This window comes from Gopherus evgoodei, chromosome 16, assembly GCF_007399415.2.
Source record: "Gopherus evgoodei ecotype Sinaloan lineage chromosome 16, rGopEvg1_v1.p, whole genome shotgun sequence".
NCBI classification, from domain to species: Eukaryota; Metazoa; Chordata; order Testudines; family Testudinidae; genus Gopherus; species Gopherus evgoodei.
Genome location: NC_044337.1, coordinates 3451049 through 3471274, shown reverse-complemented (window position 1 = coordinate 3471274; position 20226 = coordinate 3451049). Strand labels below are relative to the sequence as shown.

Sequence of the window (20226 nt, the reverse complement as noted above, 5' to 3'; positions counted from 1 at the left end):
CGTAAAGGCTGAGCAGGGCAAGGTGGGGATGGCTGAAGTATCTTACCTGGGCCATCGGGTGGGGAGCGGCTGCCTGAAGCCGGAACCAGCCAAGGTGGAGGTGATCAGAGACTGGCCTGCCCCCCAAACCAAAAAGCAGGTCCAGGCCTTTATTGGGATGGCGGGGTACTATTGAAGGTTCGTGCCCCACTTTAGCACCATAGCCGCCCCCATCACTGAGCTGTGCAAGAAGGGGAAGCCAGACAAGGTGATCTGGACTGAGCAGTGCCAGGAGGCTTTCCGGGCACTGAAGGAGGCTCTGGTTAGTGGCCCAGTTCTGGCAAACCCAGATTTTGACAAACCCTTTATGGTGTTCACTGACACCTCAGACACGGGACTGGGGGCGGTGTTAATGCAGGAGGATGAAAAGGCGGAGAGACGCCCCATCGTGTACCTGAGCCAGAAGTTGCTACCCTGGGAGCAGAACTACGCGGCCATCGAGAAGGAATGCCTGGCCATGGTGTGGGCCCTTAAGAAGCTAGAGCCATATCTCTTTGGGCGACACTTCACCGTGTACACCGCCCACTCTCCCCTGACCTGGCTGCACCAGATGAAAGGAGCCAATGCCAAGCTCCTGAGGTGGAGTCTGCTCCTGCAGGACTATGACATGGACGTGGTCCATGTGAAGGGAAGTGCCAACCTGATAGCGGACGCGTTGTCCCAGAGAGGAGGCCCTGAACTTCCCCTTCGAGACTGACCCTGCTCAGTTCAGTCTCGAAGGGGGGAGAGATGTGATGGAGTAGGGACTATCTGTGTGGGGGATGGGAAAGCCGGGGATGACTTTAGGTGAGGGACAGGAGCTGAGCCTGTAACCTGAGCTAGGCAGGAGGGTGGGGGTCAGCACCTTTGCCTGGGAAGCTGGACAAAGGAAGGGGTCAACTGGAAGGAGTTAGTTCAGTTTCAGTTTTGGGCTGGGTGGTTGGAATTCAGGGAATCCCAAGCTGGGAGCTAAGCTTCCTGAACCCCCAGAAGGACTTGATTGAGAGGTCCTGGTTGTGCCTACAAGCTCTGCTGTAACCTGCGTTCCTATTGTCCAATAAACCATCTGTTTTACTGGCTGGCTGAGAGTCACTGTGAGTCCCAGGAAGAGGGGTGCAGGGCCGGACTCCCCCACACTCCGTGACAGCACCTTGTCAATTTCTTGGCGCCTTTATAATTTTTACTCACTCGGCGGCGCTCCGGATCTTTGGTGGCACTTTGGCAGCGGGCCCTTCACTCGCTCCGGGCCTGCCGCTCTTCACTCGCCAAAATGCCGCCGAAGACCCGCGGGGCAAGTGGCAGTCCCGCTGCCAAGGTGCCGCTGAAGTCCCGGAGCACCACCGGGTGAGTAAAAGCACCACTCCATCAGTAAAAGTGCTGCAGCGGGTGCTCCCCCTGTTTCCTCCACCTGGCTACGCCACTGGGTACGGGCTCTGGGCTGGGGTTGCTGGTTCCGGGGTGGGTCAGAAATCAGGGGTTCAGGGTACTGGATGGGTCTCCAGGCTGGGGTAGGGGTGTGAGCTCTGGTATGGGGCTGGGGATGAGGGATTTGGGGAGAAGGAGGGGGCTCCAGGCTGGGGCTGAGGGTTCAGAGTGCAGGAGGGGGTGTGAGGGCTCCAGCTGTGAATGCAGGCTCTGGGGTGGGGTTGGGGATGAGGAATTTGGGGTGTGGGAGCGTGCTCCGCGCTGGTATCAAGGTGTTTGGAGGGCGAGAGGGGGATCAGGGCTGGGACAGGGGGTTGGGACATGGGAGGGGGCCAGAGGTGCAGACTCTAGGCAGCGATTACCTCAGGCAGCTCCCAGAAGCAGCAGCATGTCCTCCCTCCGGCTCCTACATGGAGGTGCAGCCAGGCGGCTCTGCGAGCTGCCCTGTCCACAGGTGCCACCCCCGCAGCTCCCATTGGCCATGATTCCCAGCCAATTGAGACCTGCAGAGCTGGTGTTTGGGGGGGGGGGGGTAGCGTGCAGCCTTTAACACACTGCTACAATGTTGCTAACTCTCACCCTTTTATCACAAATCTCTTGCTCTTCAGTAGTTTTCTTAAAGCCCCAGCATCTGTGACTAGGTAAGAATTTCAGCTTTCCTCACAGAAAAGAAAAAGGTTTCAGCCCTCATGATTTGCAGAGAAAAGCTTCAAAATGTGACCCAAGTGCAATCTACCAATTCAACCCCCCGAAGGCAAAGCAAAGAACCCAGCATTTCTTCTCGTTATTTAAAACCTGTTGTTTTGGGGGATCTGATCTGTGAGTTTTGCTGGCAATGCTGGACCTGAGAGAAAAGGCGAGTGTATGAGAACAGAACAGAGGTCACAGAAGGAGCACTCCCCACTGAGCAGGAGAAGAGGAAAAGAGGCGGCTCTTCATTCTAAAGCCATGGCCACCTTGCAGGACATTCTGGGGAAACCGGGACCTCACTCACCCCAATTCCCAACAAACACTGGGGTTTAAGTCAAGGCCTGCCTAGGAACCATAGGCCAAAAGGACTCCAGCTCAGGGTTTTGTGGTGCCTGAGAAAGAAGCTCCCTTGCTTGCTAGGGGAGCACACTCCTCTCCATGGCCTTCCCTCCTCTGTGTTCTCTTTGGGTTGGCCAGTGCCCCAAGGACTGCAGCTGTAGCCAGCCTATGGGCATCCTCCCCACTTTGCACACCCATGCAGGGACAGTCTGGGTCAAATTGGCACAAGTCTTGCAAGAGAGCTTAAAATGGTTATTTTATAAGCCACTCAGCAGGAAGCCAGCCAATGTTCCCAGGGGACCAGACGAATCCCTGTTGACTCCTGACCATAGTTTAGACAGATCTCATGAGTAGGGAGGGAATCCCTCCCTCTTCATCTTATCTAGGACTGATGGAAAGCAGCTGAACCTCAGTGGTGACTCACCTAGACAGTGGAGGTGACCTTCTCAACTTAGCAAGGCCAATTCTGATGAACCATGAAAGCAGCACTTCTCCAACAGACAGACAAGCAGATCTGTCCTGGGTGGTTTCTGGTGCTAATTAGTCGGAACAGGACCTGGATTTGTTTTGGTTGCTGAATCTGGACTATGGCTCTCCACATTGGGGAAGTATTGCCAGGCTTTGGCCTACATTAGTTGTTCTGGAGTCACAGAAGCCTACAGTGTCCAGAGCAGGGTTTTTTGCCCAAATTTTACTTCTTGTGAAGTGTGTCTCTCTCTCACTGCAGAGACCCCAGGCCCTGTATATATGGGAAGTTAAAGCCTTCAGCATCTGCCAGCTGCTTGGTGACAGACTGGGCATTCTAGTGAGAGGCAGGGGTGATGCCATCCCCTATGCCAGGGTAGTGGGGCTGGTCTAGGAGCAGAGCTCAAGAGAGCTCTTTACTATGCAGAAACATTAACAAACTCGGAGCTCTACACCCCTCCAGGATAAATACTGTCCCGTCGGTTACTGTCTTGGTGCTCCCTGCCACCTGAGGGAACCACAGCTGGGCCCTTGGCTGGCAGGGGCAGAAGTGCCATAAGGAGAGTGGCTCATGTTTATGTAGAAAAGGGTTGAAATATAAATAGGCCCAAAATCTATTTCTTAAAAATAGTCACATGAGGTCTGGAAAAATATGAGTAAAGTGACAATTCAGGGGCAAGTTGAAGATAAGACAGGACAGATCCGTGTTGTAATTAGTCCTAACTAGTTTTTACAAATGTTTTCGATAAAATGTTCATGTTTTGGAAAATGCTATCTGTATTGATAGTTATTGACATAGCATTTATGTAAATGTTAATTAAGAGGATGTTTAATGTTGAACAGCCAATGAGAAAGTAGAAAATATTTAATTATGGTTGTGGAAATATAGATATGGTAACAGATGGGTTTAACGTTAATTAAGGGGCATAATTATAATTGATTCTAAAAAGGGTAGCAGGCTAATTTTAGATTGGGTGCAGCCATGCACCCTCAAGGAACCGTAGAGAATGTTTTATACCCACACTTCTGATTTAGGGACTGATCACCCCTAAATGTATCAGTTCACGTTAGACTAAATATCAGTTCAGTGTAGGTTATAGTGTAATGTCTGTTTGCGTTACTATTTCCTATTAAATAAACTCTTTCATTGTATCACTCATCATGTTATTCACACTCTTCCACTAATTTAGATGACCTGGAACCATGCTGGAGGCTGGAACTGTAAAGAATTCAGTTTGGTTTTATTCCTTATTGTAACTATTTCATTGGGAACACACATGTATAAGGTTACAGCAGCCACAGGGGAGTGCTGCAATGCAGAGCTGGGTGGGGGACCTCCTTTTCTTCCCACAAATTGGCCTCTCTCCTGGAGAGACTAGCCAGGATAGACAGACACCCAGGCAGGAGGATGGAAAGCTGTGGTTTTAATTACAAAGCACGGAGCATTCAACCTGTCCTGTACATTCAAAGGTCCCTGGAGCAGGCGGGTTACTTCACTTGCCCTCCTTCTTGGTCTCTTGACGCAGCTGTCGATGGCAAGAGCAGGCACCCATGGAGAGCGCCTGGCATCAATCATACTGTGCCTTAACCTGCACATTCATTTACAATCGCCACATATTATAGGATCAGGTTTCCACTGCATTTGTCTAATGAAGGGTTAATCAAAACCGTGGCCTTCTTCACTGGATGCCCTTAGAGTGCTGTCCTCTCTGAAGAGACGGGATTCTACGTCTGGGGAAGGCTTGTCATTGTCCCTCAATGGGAAAGGAGAAGGGGAAGGGGGAGGAGGGTTAGGGTAAGAGTCAGCTTCATGTTTATCATTGTCTGGTGTCAGAGAAGCTGGGCTTGGCTGCCGCTGGCTGCTCCCTCCCTGAAGATAGCCCAGTGCCTGTGCTGCTTCCTTCTTGCTTGCTAGACGCTTGCAGTACATTTCATACTGTGTTTCTGGCCTTGACAGCAGGTACCCATTTTCTCCAACACCTGAGCAGAGAATGAGAGATAAGGACATACCATTTGTAGCATTGTTCTGTATTTTGGTTTTCTCCATTGGGTTCTGACAAAGAGTTCCCAGGAACAAGTCTCTGAGGGATATATGCCAAAACAAAACACCATGGGACAAATGTCACAGTCTCTTCTTCAGGCAAAACACTCACTGAATTCAACACGTGTTTTGCTTGAGTCAGGACTGGTGGGTTTGGCCCCATGTGGTAGAACAGTCTATTATCCTATGGTGACGTCTCCCAGCTCCAATTCCATGTCTTTCTGCCGTTGCCTCTTACACTCAAACACTCAACAGTCATTCAATAGAATAAATGTTACACTGTTATTTCACCTGTGTCTGGTGCCCTCCAGCTACAGATGATCTTTTAGACATTAAACATCTGTTTAAATATTTGTATTTCAAGTATTTTATTTTTGAAATGGCATGTTTCCATTTTGAACATTGTGATAACCATAGGATTATGCTGGGTATCAGCAGGGCCGGCACTTCCATTTAGGCGACCTAGGCAATCACCTAGGGCGCCAGGATTATTGGGGGGCGGCAGGTGGCTCCGGTGGACCTGCCGCAGGCGTGCCTGCGGAGGGTCCGTTGGTCCCGCGGCTCCAGCGGACCCTCCGCAGGCACGCCTGCAGCAGGTCCACTGGAGCCGCGGGAGCGGCGCACAGGGCGGCAAAATGGCCGTGCGCCTAGGGCGCCAAAAACACTGGCGCCGGTCCTGGGTATCAGATAGGTAAAAACTGAGTCATCTATGGTATTCACCTCAGATTTTAAAGAGCAAGCCTTAAACACCTTCATTCAGAGAGTAACCTCCCTTCGGTGTCCCCTTTTTTTCAGTCCTCTGAGTGGTCTCTTAAATAGGGGTTTCACTGCATTTTCTGGAGTGAATTTGCGAACAATTGGTTATTCGTAAAAGTTTAGTGTGTTTTAAGAACAAATGTGCTTCGATCCATAAGCTGTGCTTCGCTTCCCTCTGGTGCATCCAGCATGGCCATTTCCAGACGCAGATATCAGACTAGGTGGCCCAACAGTCTGAGATGCTGTGGCAACTCTTACAATCCTAACTACAACATTCTTCTCACTAAGCCAATTGGAATGCAGCTAATCAGCAATGGGGCAGTCCCCTTGGCACATGTATTTAAAGTGCCTTCCCTCCTACACCCATCTGCACTATTATGACATGGTGAATGCATAACAACACTGCAAAGAAATGGCTAATGCGCTGTCATTACAGTACAGTGGAGACGTTCTCATCACTCACCCTCAAGGACCAGGCTTGCCGGGCTGCTCCTGTGCAGCACATACATCCTCGAAGACCTTCTTTTCCCAAGTCCCACATGTTGCTGTCTGGGGCCTTCCCCTTCCTGGAATTCCCGTTCTGCAGACTAAAAAGGTTCACAGACAATGCAGATTGGTTAGGAGGATATCAAATAAAAGGGAGATTCTCAAGATGCCTTCCCCCCCCCCAGCGCACACACCTGGGGGCTCGCAGTGGGGGCTGTGTCCCCGTCTCGCGAGGTGGTTAGTTCCCCTACAAAACGCTCGCCCTGCTCTCAAGAGGGGCTGAGGGCCCATCCCCTTTAGAGGGGGAGGGATAGTTCAATGGTTTGAGCATTGGCCTGCTAAATCAAGGGTTGTGAGTTCAATCCTTGAGGGGGGTCACTTAGGTAACCTGGGTAAAAATCAATCTGGGGATGGCCCTGCTTTGAGCAGTGGGTTGGACTAGATGACCTTCTGGGGTCCCTTCTAACCCTAACCTTCTATGATTATTTCATTTCAGCAGCTGAGCACACTTCTGCTCCTCACTCATTCAGCAGCAGCCAGGACCTATGGTAATAGGCTTTAGGCCCAGTGAGTCAGGATCCCAGAAGACCATGTCAATCAAAAGGAGAATCAGTTTTCATTTCCCCCATAACACTCTTCATTTTCCTCTTGTCCCTGCACACAGAGCATCCCTACAGCTCACCAGCTTGCCTAGGGTAGCTTCAACTAACCCTACTCTTTACAAACAGGAAGGCTTCTGCAAATATATTCTTTACTGCAAGGGGAGTGTCAAGGCTGAGGGAGACGTGGGTTCTGGAGAGTGTCAAGGCTGATCCAAAACCCAAGTCTCCCTCAGCAAAGCCACAGTGCTGACCCCTTCATGATCAATACAAGTGACCAGGTGGAGTCTGATGCTAGATCAGTGGTTCCCAAACTGGGGTTTGTGAACCCCTGGGGGTTTGCAAAATGTTACAGGGGGTTCTCAGGAAAAAAATCCCTAATGGTGGACACAGCTGTCCCTAGGGACCCTGTGCAGCACGGGGCCAGCAGCCCGGAGCCCCTGGACTTCCCAAAGCTAAGCAGATCCAAGCAAGCATATCTATCAAACTTCAAAGACTCCTTATAAGAAATGGAAAGGGAGGTGGATATTTTTTGCTGTTTTCAAAATTAAACAGGCAGCTAGTGTTGTTTTTAAAATTACTATGAAAAACAAGTTTAAGCTTTGTTGTAATGTGCGTTGTTTGCCTGGACTACTCAAGACTTGAATGCTTGTGTAGGAGGAACTCTTTGAGTTGGCTTCTTAAATACCTTCCTGCTGTTTCACATCTGATACTCCTTGATGAAACATGGGAGCCTTGTCTTATAACAGGCTTATTCAAAGTGATACAAGCTATGAACGTGAGATCTTGGATGACTGCTGCCATTTTCATAATGTAATAAAAATACTGTAATGATAAATAATAATTAATAATAAATAGTGTGTAATAAGCAAATCATAAATACAAATGTTATATTTGCAAGATCACTGCTTTTATAATTTATACTCAGGTAAAGGAGAAAATCCCTGGAAATATTCATTTTTAGGAGGGGGTTCGTGAGACTTGACATTTTAGTGGAAGGGGTTCACAGGTTGTTAAAGTTTGGGAACCACTGTACTAGATTAATGTCAACATTTGCATCTCTACAATAGTGTGATTACTGAGCATGCAAGTGATCAAGACAGAGACAAATGAAACCTCATTGGTCACCCACAGCCAGGAGCTTGCTTTGTGCAGCATGATGTGATTATCAGGGAACAGAGAACATGGACTATCCATGTTCCTGGTTTTGGACCTTCTCAGTGATACTCCTCAAGTCTGTGACTGTGTACGGATGAATGCTGGAGCCACAGAGCTGTTCTCTGGCCTCTGTTGTACAGTTGGCCTTTGGAGAAGAATTCTTCTATGCTGGTTAATGGAAAGAAAAACATGCTACCCCTGCACTGGAATCTATTTCAGGGGATAAACAAGAGGCTTTGCTTGGCAGTTAACCCTTGTCACCCTGCCATTTATCCCAGCAGAGAGGATGTAACCTAAGGAGGGGCCTGGGACCTCAAAGAGAGCAGACAGTGAATATGCTCAGAAGACTCCAGTGCAGACAGAGGGTTTTGTTGATGGTTTGAAGGGTTGGCTCTTTTCCTGCACTTGCTGCTGCTTGGCAGAGGATAGGCACACGGGCAGGAGATCTGTGGCACATCCTATGCAGAGCTGAGGTGACGACTGTTGTTAACCATAGTGCCAGGGTCCCTTTCCTGGCAGGGAAGCCTAGTCTTTCTGACCTGTTGCTAGACATTGCATTACCCAGACTTACTGGTTTTTGTGACAGTTGTTTTTTGTTTGTAGATGCTTCCTCTGTGCCATCTAGCGTGCAGGACTCCAGAGACTGGGTGGTGAGTACTATTGCCCCTGCTTCAGCATAGCCAGGTTGCTGTTCTAGTTTGGTCTCATGGCTCTTCATACCTAAGGAACCTACAACAGGAGGGTACAGAGCAGACAACTTAGCCTTTCTACAAAACCATCTGAACAACAGGCTGTCAGAGCTCTCAGCCTGGAAAAACTGGAGAGAAGGAGACAAGTGTACAGCCTGAATACAGTACAGTCTTAAAGGTGACCTGTGAGTTAAGGGCCAGAAAATGCCCTTGCACTGCCCTGCAGTAGATGCATCTGGAGAGCACAAGAGCACTTGCACCCCTGTACAACAGCCAAGCACCATGGCAGTCTCCACGCTCCTCAAGCACAAGCACTTCTCCCTCCTGCTACCACTCTGTACACTAGCCAGTACTAAGGGGATGGACAGGAGGTGCAGCCATGCAGGCCGGCTTTAGGAAGTGTGGGGCCCAATTTGAACAGTTTTGATGGGGCCCCGGCAGGGATGACTAAAAAAATCATGTAAAAAAACGTGGGGCTTGTACTCACCGGGCAGCGCTCTGAGTCTTCGGCGGCGGGTCCTTCACTTGCTCCGGGTCTTCAGCAGCACTGAAGGACCCGCCGCCAAAGTGCCTCCAAAGACCCGGAGCGAGTGAAGGACCCGCTGCCAAAATGGCACCGAAGACCCGGAGCGCTGCCGGTTGAGTAAAAATTAAAAAGGCGCCTCTAGCCAGGGAAGGGATTCTTGGCCATTTGCCCCTCACTCTGGGTGGCCTTGCCACTGGGCGCAGGGGCCTCCTAGGCGCGGGGCCCGATTCAGGGGAATTGGTGGAATTGGCCTTGCAGCCGGCCTTGCAGCCATGGTTCCGTTCCTTCCCCCACACCACCCAGCAGCTGAGCTAGCTGGACAAACATGCAAGTATGTTCTGCATGCCTGGAAAGGCACAGCAGCCTGTGGTTTGGAAGGCACGGTCCTCCTGGTGCTCCCACTGGGGTATGCAGATCCACACCACTTACTCAGGGTGGTGTCTGTCAGCCATGGTTGAGCCCCAAAATGTATATGCATCTCTCAAGGATTTCTATAGCATCCATCACTGTAGGACATAAGAACCCAGACAAAAATCTATGGTAAAATCAAGTTAAGGCTGAGAATAAATATTAGTCATTTAAGGGCAAATTGTTGTTGTGATTATGCCCAAACATACATAATAAGCTAAGGAAATAGAGAGTTAAGATTACGTTGAAAAAATCCACACATATTAAGATCTGGAAATACAGTTAAGGCACCCAACCTGAACTCTGCCCTGCAGTGACACCGGACAATTACCATACCATTATGAGGAAAGCAGCTTAGCGTCTCTAATCCTGCATGAGGGGACACTGAATTTCAAAGATGTTAGATTATTTTGCCCCCTTGTGGTGTCGCTACAGGACAGAATTAATGTTACTTGGGAGCCTTAAATGCATCTGTAGCTCTTAACATGTTTAAGTGTAACCACAACTCTGAAATTGCTGGATTTGTTACTCTTGGTTTTGGGATAATTATAGCATTTGTGTATTGTTTTTCACCCTTAAATTACTGATAAATTACTCTCAACTTTAACTCAATTTTAACATAGTTATGAGTTTTGGAACTTCTTTTTTTTAAGTTAACAACACTTTCATACATGAACACTGTGACGCCAACAGACTAGCTCAGGCCAGTGCCATAGGTCAATCCACTTGTGGGTGAACATCAAAGAGTTACGTGTATTAGTATTAGGGGTGTCGATTAATCGCAGTTAACTCACACGATTAACTCAAAAAAATTATTCGTGATTAATCACAGTTTTAATCACACTGTTAAACAATAGAATACCAATTGACATTTATTAAATATTTTTGATGTTTTTCTACATTTTCAAATATATTGATTTAAATTACAACACAGAATACAGTGTTTACTTTATATTATTATCTTTACTACAAATATTTGCACTGTAAAAATGATAAACAAAATAAATCATACTTTTCAATTCACCTCATACAAGTACCATAATGCAATCTCTTTATTGTGAAAGCGCAGTTTACAAAGGTAGATTTTTTTTGTTACATAATTGCACTCTTTCTTGTTCTCATTCTTGTTCAGCCAATCGCTGAGACAAAAAAGTTTGTTTACATTTACAGGAGAAATGCTGCCCTCTTATTTACGTCACCTGAAAGTGAGAATAGGCATTTGCATGGCACTTTTGTAGCTGGCGTTGCAAAGTATTTACCTACCAGATATGCTAAACATGCGTATGCCTCTTCATACTTCAGCCACCATTCCAGAGGACATGCTTCCATGCTGATGGCGATTGTTAAAAAAATGTGTTAATTAAATTTTGACTGAACCCCTTGGAGGAGAATAGTATGTGTCCTGTTCTGTTTTACCCACATTCTGCCTCAGATATCATGTTACAGTGCTGTAAAATGATGACCCAGCACATGTTGTTCATGCAGATTTCACTGCAGATTTTTCAAAATGCAAAGAAGGTACCAACGTGAGATTTCTAAAGATAGCTACAGCACTCAACCCAAGGTTTAAGAATCTGAAGTGCCTTCCAAAATCTGAGAGGGACAAGGCGTGGAGCATGCTTTCAGGAGTCTTAAAAGAGCAACGCTCCGATGTGGAAACTACAGAACCCAAACCACCAAAAAAGAAAATCCACCTTCTGCTGGCAGCATCTGACTCAGATGATGAAAGTGAACATGCATCAGTCCACTCTGCTTTGGATTGTTATCAAGCAGAATTCGTCATCAGCATAGACGCATGTCCTCTGAAGCATGAAAGGACATATGAATCTTTAGTGCATGTAAATATCTTGCGATACCAGTTACAACAGTACCACGCGAACATCTGTTCTCACTTTCAGGTGACATTGTAAACAAGAAGAGGGCAGCATTATCTCTCTGCCTGGAAGGACTTAAAGCAGCCCGGGAGAGGGCTATGGCTGGGACAAAGCAGCTACTATGCTGAATGGGAAAGCAGCTGCAGCTGGGCCACACTCCAATCAGGCCACACCTGGCCCTATAAAAGGCCAATGAGCCAGGAGCTGACACAGTCTCTCTCTGTCTGTCAAGAAAGAAGGGCCTGGCTGCTGGGGAGCTGAAAAGGGCTGAGGGAAGGCTAGAGGAGCTGGGGAGCTCCAGCCTGGAAAACCCTCAGGTTGTGGGCCTAACAGAAGGCCTAAGGCAGGTACTGGGGTTGCAGAAAGGCAGCCCAAGCTTAGGCAGGGGCAGCAGGTCCAAACCCCCCTAGCCTATGATGAGTGGCTTATACTGCAGTCTGCCCTAGGGAGTGGGGGTTAGTTGGTGACTGGCAGTAGCCCATGTCTGAGGCAAGATGGGGATAGAAGGTTGGGGGTTCCCCTGGGTGGAGAGACCCTGAGACTGTGGGGGTATTGCCAGGGGGCAGCACCTCAAAGACAGGGGGCACTGGGTCCTGGGAGGGACATGGGAGCCAGCAGCAGTGGGCTACTGGCCTGCAGAGGGTCCTCTGGAGGCTGCATGAGCTAATTTCCTGAGAGACCAGCAGGAGGTGCTGCAGGGGTGAGTCCTGTTCTGTCTCACTCCTGCAAATATAAACAAACTTGTTTGTCTGTGTGACTGACTGAACTAGTAGGACTGAATGTACTGCTGGCTCTAAAACTTTACATTGATTTATTTTTGAATGCAGTTTGGGCCAGTAAACTCAGAGGAGGCCCAGAAGTTAGGGAGGAGACCAGGGAAATAGCAACAGAGTCTGGAAGCTATAGTTGCCAGATATAGAGTTCCTGGACTGGAACACAGAGAAGTGGGCCAGCCCAGATTCCCTTACCAGCTGCTGGGAAAGCAGCACTGGATCTGACCTGGGACTGGAAGGTTGATGGGAAGGGCAAGCAGGTCACTGATCCAGTGGGACTTTCATACCTGGGAAGGGGGGAACTATAGTGACCTGGCCAGAGAGCTGAGTCACGAAGAAGGGGCATCCTGAGCCCTAGAGAAAGAGGGTAAGGAACTGACAGAAGGGAGTGTCAGACTGGTAGAGAACAAATCCCAGAGCTGCAAGGAGGAGGCCTCACCAATGGTGAGTGAACCCTGTTACCGTGGGGAAATGCACCTGGAAGGGTTTAAAGGCAAACTTTAGTTTTAACATCCAGTCCAGTTTCACCTTCAAATGGTTTCCTCAGATAAGGTCTGTTGCTCGTTCTTTCCAGGCCTTGTTCTTTCAAACTCACTACTGGAATCTAAAGAAACAGCCCAAATATCACAGTTTAACCTGGTAGCTTCAATCAGCATTTTTAATAAAGAATCAGTTTATTCACCCCTCCTACCTAACACATGCTCTTCCCCATCCCGCATCTGCCCCTTTCAGCCTTCACAGCCAGGAGTGTTTATCTCATTATTATTTGAATAGAAGGTGTATGAATTAATGTGCAAGGAAGCCCAAGTGCACATGCAGAGGGAGGCTTGCAGCTTTAAAGCACTAACAGTTGTGGAAATTGCTTGGGGCAATATCAGCCTCTCTCCAGCAGGGCAGCTGCATGCTGTAGTAGGGGGATGCTGGGAAGAAAGCTGTAAGGCCTGGTCTATCCTAGGAAATTTAGTCTATTAACTATGCAGCTCAGGGGTGTGACAAATCCACACCACGCTGCCCCAGACCTCCCTCCCGGGGAGGTGGAGTACCTACACCTATGGAAGAACCCCACCCATTGGTGCAGGCAGTGTTGTCCCTGAAGCGCTGCAGTGGTACAGCTGCAGTGTTTTCAGTGTAGACTCATAGACTCATAGGTCAGAAGGGACCAATATGATCATCTAGTCTGACCTCCTGCAGAAGGCAGGCCACAGAACCCCACCCATCCACTTTTATACAACCCCTAATCCAGGACTGAGTTATTGAAATCCTCAAAACTGGTTTGAAGACCTCAAACTGCAGAGAATCCACCAGCAAGCGACCCATGCTCCACGCTGCAGAGGAAGGCGAAAAACCTCCAGGGCCCCTGCCAATCCGCCCTGGAGGAAAATTCCTTCCCGACCCCAAATATGGCGATCAGCTAAACCCTGAGCATGTGGGCAAGACTCACCAGCCAGCACCCAAGAAGGAATTCTCTGCAGTAACTCAGTTCCCATCCCATCCAACATCTCCCCGCAGACAATTGAGCAGACTTATCTGGTGATAATCCAAGATCAATTGCCCAAATTAAACTATCCTATCATAACATCCCCTCCATATATTTATCAAGCTTAGCCTTGAAGCCAGATAAGTCTTTTGACCCCACTACTTCCCTCGGAAGGCTGTTCCAAAACTTCACTCCCCTAATGGTTAGAAACCTTCATCTAATTTCAAGTCTAAACTTCCTAATATCCAGTTTGTACCCATTCGTCCTCGTGCCTACATTAGAACTAAACTTAAATAATTCCTCTCCCTCCCTAACGTTAACGCCCCTGATATATTTATATAGAACAAGCATATCCCCCCGGCAGCCTTCTTTTGGCCAGGCTAAACAAGCCAAGCTCTTTGAGTCTCCTTTCATAAGGCAGGTTTTCCATTCCTCGGATCATCCTAGTAGCCCATCTCTGGACCTGTTCCAGTTTGAATTCATCCTTCTTGAACATGGGACACCAGAACTGCACACAATAATCCAGATGGGGTCTCACCAGCGCCTTATATAACGGTACTAACACCTCCTTATCCCTGCTGGAAATACCTCGCCTAATGCATCCTAAAATCACATTTGCTTTTTTAACAGCCATATTACATTGGCGGCTCATAGTCATCCTGCTATCGACCAATACCCCAAGGTCCTTCTCCTCCTCCGTCGCTTCCAACTGATGCGTCCCCAATGTATATCTAAAATTCTTATTATTAATCCCTAAGTGCATGACTTTGCACTTTTCACTATTGTATTTCATCCTATTACTCTTACTCCAGTTTACAAGGTGGTCCAGATCTTCCTGAATAGTATCCCTGTCCTTCTCCATGTTAGCAATACCCCCCAACTTTGTGTCATCCGCAAACTTTATTAGCACATTCCCGCTCTTTGTGCCAAGGTCAGTAATAAAAAGGTTAAATAAGATCAGTCCCAAAACCGATCCTTGAGGGACTCCACTAGTAACCTCCTTCCAGCCTGACAGTTCACCCTTCAATACGACCCGCTGGAGTCTCCCCTTTAACCAGTTCCTTATCCACCTTACAACTTTCATATTCATCCCCATCTTTTCCAATTTAACTAACAGTTCCCCATGCGGAACCGTGTCAAACGCCTTACTGAAATCGAGGTAAATTAGATCTACCGCATTTCCTTTATCTAAGTAATCCGTCACCTTCTCAAAGAAGGAGATCAGATTGGTTTGGCACGATCTACCTTTAGTAAATCCATGTTGCAATTCGTCCCAATTACCATTGACCTCTATGTCCTTGACTAATTTCTCCCTTAAAATTTTTTCCAAGACCTTACATACTACAGACGTCAAGCTAACAGGCCTATAATTACCCGGATCACTTTTATTCCCTTTCTTACAAATAGGGACTACGTTAGCAATCCTCCAGTCATACGGCACAACCCCCGAGTTTATCGACTGCTTAAAAATTATCGCTAACGGGTTCGCAATTTCACGCGCCAGTTCCTTTAATATCCTCGGATGGAGATTGTCCGGGCCCTCCGATTTTGTCCCATCAAGCTGTTCAAGTTTGGCCTCTATCTCAGTTGCGGTAATATCCACCTCCATATCCACATTCCCACTTATCATCCCTCCATCATCGCTAAAATCCTCAGTAGTCTTATTAAAAACTGAGGCAAAGTACTTATTTAGATGTTGGGCATGCCTAGGTTGTCCTTTACCTCCATTCCATCCTCAGTGTATAGCGGCCCCACTTCTTCTTTCTTTGTTTTCTTCTTGTTTATGTGGCTGTAGAACCTTTTACTATTGGTTTTGATTCCCTTTGCAAGGTCCAGTTCAATGCGGCTTTTAGCCTTCCTCACTTTATCCCTACATGTTCTGACCTCACCAAGGTAGCTTCCCTTGCTAATCCCGCCTTTCTTCCACTCCCTGTAAGCTTTCTGCTTTCTCCTAATCCCCTCTCTGAGTTGCTTGCTCATCCAGCTTGGCCTACAACTCTTGCCCATGGTTTTTTTCCCCTTTCTTGGGATGCAGGCTTCCGACAATTTCCGCAGCTGTGACTTAAAGTAATTCCAGGCCTCCTCCGCATTTAAATCCGCAAGTTCCTCCGTCCAATCCACTTCCATAACTAATTTCCTTAACTCTTTAAAATTAGTCCTCGAGAAATCGAAAACCCTAATCTGAGATCTACATTTGTTTATCCTTCCATCTAGTTTGAACTGAATCAGCTCATGATCACTCGAACCAAGGTTATCCCCTACCACCATTTCTTCTACGAGGTCCTCACTGCTCACGAAAACCAAATCTAAAATGGCATCCCCTCTCGTAGGTACTTCAACTACTTGATGAAGAAATCCATCCGCTATCACATCCAGAAAAATCTGACCCCTATTATTCTTGCAAGCACTCGTCCTCCAGTCTATATCCGGGAAGTTGAAGTCTCCCATAATCACACATTTCCCCTTTGTGTTTACTTCATTAAAGACATTAAAGAGGTCTCTATCCATATCCAAATCAGATTCGGGCGGTCTATAGCACACCCCAAGCACTATCTCAGGGGAAGCTCTAGTTGCTTTTTTACCCAGTGTGATTTTTGCCCAGACAGACTCTGTCTTATCCATTCCATCGCTTCTTATTTCATTACAGTTAATCTCATCATTGATGTACAAGGCTACTCCACCACCTTTGCCTTTCTTCCTGTCTTTTCTAAACAGCACATAGCCTTCAATACCTGTACTCCAGTCATGAATACTATTCCACCAGGTTTCTGTTATCCCTATAATATCCGGTTTCACTTCCTGCACCAGTAGCTCCAGTTCCTCCATCTTGTTACCTAGGCTCCTCGCATTAGTGTACAGACATTTTAATTTTTGGCGTTTAGCGTCAATGACATTCTTTCCCCCGTCGTGCACAGACCTTCTACCACCAGCATCGCCCGTTAATCTGGTTTCTACTCCACTATTCCTCCTTGGATCAATTCTTTGGTCCGCAAGGGTATCCCCTCTCACGTTGTTTACTTCCCTCTCCAGGTTATATTCCGGCGTGGAGATCTCCTGAACATCTCCCAACCATCTCCCCCAACTTCCTAGTTTAAAGCTCTCTTGATGAGGTCGGCGAGCCTCCATCCTAGAATTCTATTTCCTTCCTTACTTAGATGAAGTCCATCCTGAGCGAACAGTTGTCTGTCCATAAACGCTTCCCAATGACCGTACATCCCAAAGCCCTCCTTGTAACACCAATGCCTGAGCCATCTGTTGATCACCATAATCTTGTCACTCCTTCGTCGCCCTGCCGTAGGAACCGGCAGAATCCCACTGAAGATCACCTGAGCCTCGATTTCTTTGAGCGTCTTCCCCAGTCTGGCATAATCCTCCTTGATACAGTCCAGCGAGTAACTAGCCGTATCATTCGTTCCCACATGAAGGACAATCAACGGATTCTTTCGCGCTCCCGCGAGGATCCTATTCAGCCTCAGGTCCACATCCTGTATCTTAGCCCCTGGCAGACAGCACACCCTTCTGTTCTCCCGATCAGGTCTAGTTACAGGCCTGTCTATTCTTCTCAGTAAAGAGTCTCCAATCACGTAGACTTGCCTTTTCCTGGCGACAGTGTGATTCTCCGGTCTATCCTCCACACCAGCTTGCCGCAAGTCCTCTCGATTTGTATTAGCCCTTACAATCCTCCTAGGGCTCATACTTGGTGCCGCCTCCATTGACTCCTCCCCTCCTTCTGCAGGACTAGCTGCTCGTCTCTTTTTCCTTGCCCTCTCTCCTTCAGCAGCCTGCTGTGCTCCATCTTCATTTCCCAACTCAGCAAACCTGTTCCTGAGTTCTATTTCTCCATCGCTGGCCCGTCTTTTCCTCTGCCTGGTTCTCCGAGTCACATGCTTCCACCGTCCACTTTCCTCACCCAGCAGCTCCTCCTCAGAGTACTTTGGTCCTGCTTCTATCCGCTCGTCTGAGCTTATCCCCTGCGCCTCATCATGTCTGTGTTCCATCATCTGCTCAAACCCCCTTCTAAACTCAGCCAGAGTTTCCACCTGCATCTCCAGTCCTCTTATCTTTTCTTCCAGCAGCTCTATCAGGTGGCACTTCATGCAGACAAAACTCCTTTCAGGTGCCCCCTCCAGGACCATGTACATGCCACAGCTACCGCATCCGGTCATACTCAGCATGTCTCTACCTGCTGCCTCTGCCTCCATCATGCCGTTCCACCTCTGTGCCTGGCAGTCCACGCCTCACACCGTTCCACAGGCCACCAATGAGCACTGGACCCCTGCCCCTTCCCTTGTCTGCCTTCCTGGTTTCTCTGCCTTGGTCTCCCCTGTGACCTCCCCCTGGGAACTCCCACTGGAACTCCCCTGTTAGCAGCTCTGTTCGCTGGCTCCTGTGCCCCTAGGCTCTAAATGCTGGGGAAGCTGTGAAGTGTTGTACAGCTATAAATACTAGGTGGCCTGGGGAAGCCTTTCCCATTAGAGTACAGCTTGGGACACTCATTGCCAAGCCATGCCGTGATTAGCTGATGGGTGACATCACAGCCATGATTCAACTCCCTGCAGTGCCCAGATGGGACCTGGTCCCTGGCCTCTTCCAGGGGCAGTTACGCTGGATTTCAAAAGTGGGCTGTTGAGAACGGCCTTATGTCTCAAAATCTAATTATCCTTCCTTTCATTTCAACACCCAGTAGCGCCTTCCTAGAGCTGTAGCTCTTTACAGCATATGGTCTGTACATTATCAATATCAAATTAATAGTATCACCATTGCCCTTCAGCTAACCAGGCTAAGGAGTCAGTGAAACCATAGGAAGGCTCCTTATCCACCTGCCAATGCCCCAACTGTCCAGCTTTCCCCCTCACGTAAAGAACTTTTAGACACTGAGATACTGGAGAAAACACTTTTAAATTATTAAATAAATAATTAATTGATAATTACTATAGTACCTAGGCACCCCAGTCATGGACCAGGACCCTACTGTGCTAGATGCTGTAGGAGCACAGAACACTGCAATAGTCACTGAAAGGCCAAGTGACAGGGCATGGGTGGGGGTGGAGGAGACTAACTGGCGATGCTGAATGGTACCAGGTGATGGTCAGAGAGGGGAAACGCCACAACAGAGAGAGAGCAGTGTTTGCTGAAGACCAAGTCAAGTGAGCACCCTTTTGGCAAGTGGGAGAGATGAACCAGGGCTGCAGGTCAAATGCAGAGGTAAGGAAATGGGTAACTAAGTGGCCGGCTGGGTCCTCAGCATAGAAAGTGAAGTCACCAAGGATAAGTGAGTGTGGGAAATGGTGAGGAGAGCCAGGAGTGGAAAGCCGAGAGAAAGGCTGAGGAGGAGCAGTTCGGCAGTGAGTAGATGAACAGCACTGCCTCTGACTCTCCCTCACCCTGCTGTCAAGAGGAGAAAGAGTGGGAAGGGGGAAGCAGGAGGACCAGGAGAGGAGAAGCCCAGCATCCCAGTAGTCAGATGCACACAGGTAGTGGTAGAGAAGCAGAAGCCTCTGTAAGAGGAGGACATTTCAGACAAGCCATGAGCAGGAGAGAGTGACCCATGGAAGAGTGACATGAATGGCAGAGGCCTTGTAGAGATGGAGCGGGCATTCCAGAGACACATCTTTCATTTTGCTAGCAAAGAGGGGCTCAGCCTGAAAACCAGCTACCGTAGTTTCTGTTCTACATTGGCCTTAGGGCCAGTCAGGCTCTCATCAAGTTGATTTGTTTGTATAAACTGGGTACCTTCTGCACAAGCAAAGAACGTGTGTGCTTCTCTGTAGCATCAGGCACATCCACTCTCCAGTTCCCCAGCTGCAGGGCACCCTGATCTTGCAGCTCCACTATTGTAGCAGTCTGCAGGTGTCTGGGGGAAGAATACCTATTTTTTATCTGACTATCCTTTGACTTCCCTTCTTTGGTTGCAGAACTGAAGACAAAACAAGGCAAAAGGGTCAATATTGCATCATTTCAGAGGGGAAGGTTTGCAGCTGATGTTGCTAAAGCTGGAAAGATATTAGTACTAAATTAAAGCCACAGACTCATAAAATAAATCTCCATTTGAGGAGGTGGGGGATTGACCAACCCTTCCTATGCAGCTTTGAGGTCTCCTCTGCTACTACATATACCTACCACCTTACTGTGTCCTTTCCCTTCTCTAGCTGGGCCTCCTCTGAGCTGGCCAGACCCAAGAGAAAACAAAGATCTTGGAGCTGGAGCAAAGAAACCAGCATGAAAAGCTGCCATTGTTCCCCCTTTAACCACTCCTTAGCCTGCAGTCTTCCTGGCCCCCAGGATGCCATGCCAGTGGAAACCACTGTAAATCTCTCTTTGGATTTTCACATGTAACCTCCCCCAGAGCACAGAGAATCGAAACAGAGTGCTGGAACTCTGCTTCTGACCCCAAAGGGAGCAGTAGGGGCTGTTAGTGAAGGAGTGTGGATCCTCCCCTAAAGCAGTGTCACCTCGGCAATGCCTGCATCTGTGCTGGGCCAACAGCAGTGGCCTGAAAGAC

The 20226-nt window shown here is 48.2% G+C and overlaps 1 protein-coding gene across 2 annotated transcripts in view; it reads right to left on the bottom strand.

The window, feature by feature from the left end:
• Positions 1 to 4383: 4383 nt before the first annotated feature.
• C16H9orf43 (chromosome 16 C9orf43 homolog) overlaps positions 4384 to 20226 on the bottom strand; it is a 32598-nt gene continuing 16755 nt past the window's right edge. The window contains exons 8-12 of one of the 2 annotated variants that reach the window (XM_030535664.1): positions 19458 to 19641; positions 12776 to 12851; positions 8549 to 8706; positions 6198 to 6321; positions 4384 to 4917 (exon numbers count right to left, since the gene is read on the bottom strand). In XM_030535664.1, coding sequence (XP_030391524.1) covers positions 4595 to 4917; positions 6198 to 6321; positions 8549 to 8706; positions 12776 to 12851; positions 19458 to 19641 — 865 coding nt within the window. In that variant the 3' untranslated portion in view covers positions 4384 to 4594. The remainder of the gene's footprint in view (positions 4918 to 6197; positions 6322 to 8548; positions 8707 to 12775; positions 12852 to 19457; positions 19642 to 20226) is intronic. The other variant, XM_030535665.1, reaches the window with a different exon arrangement.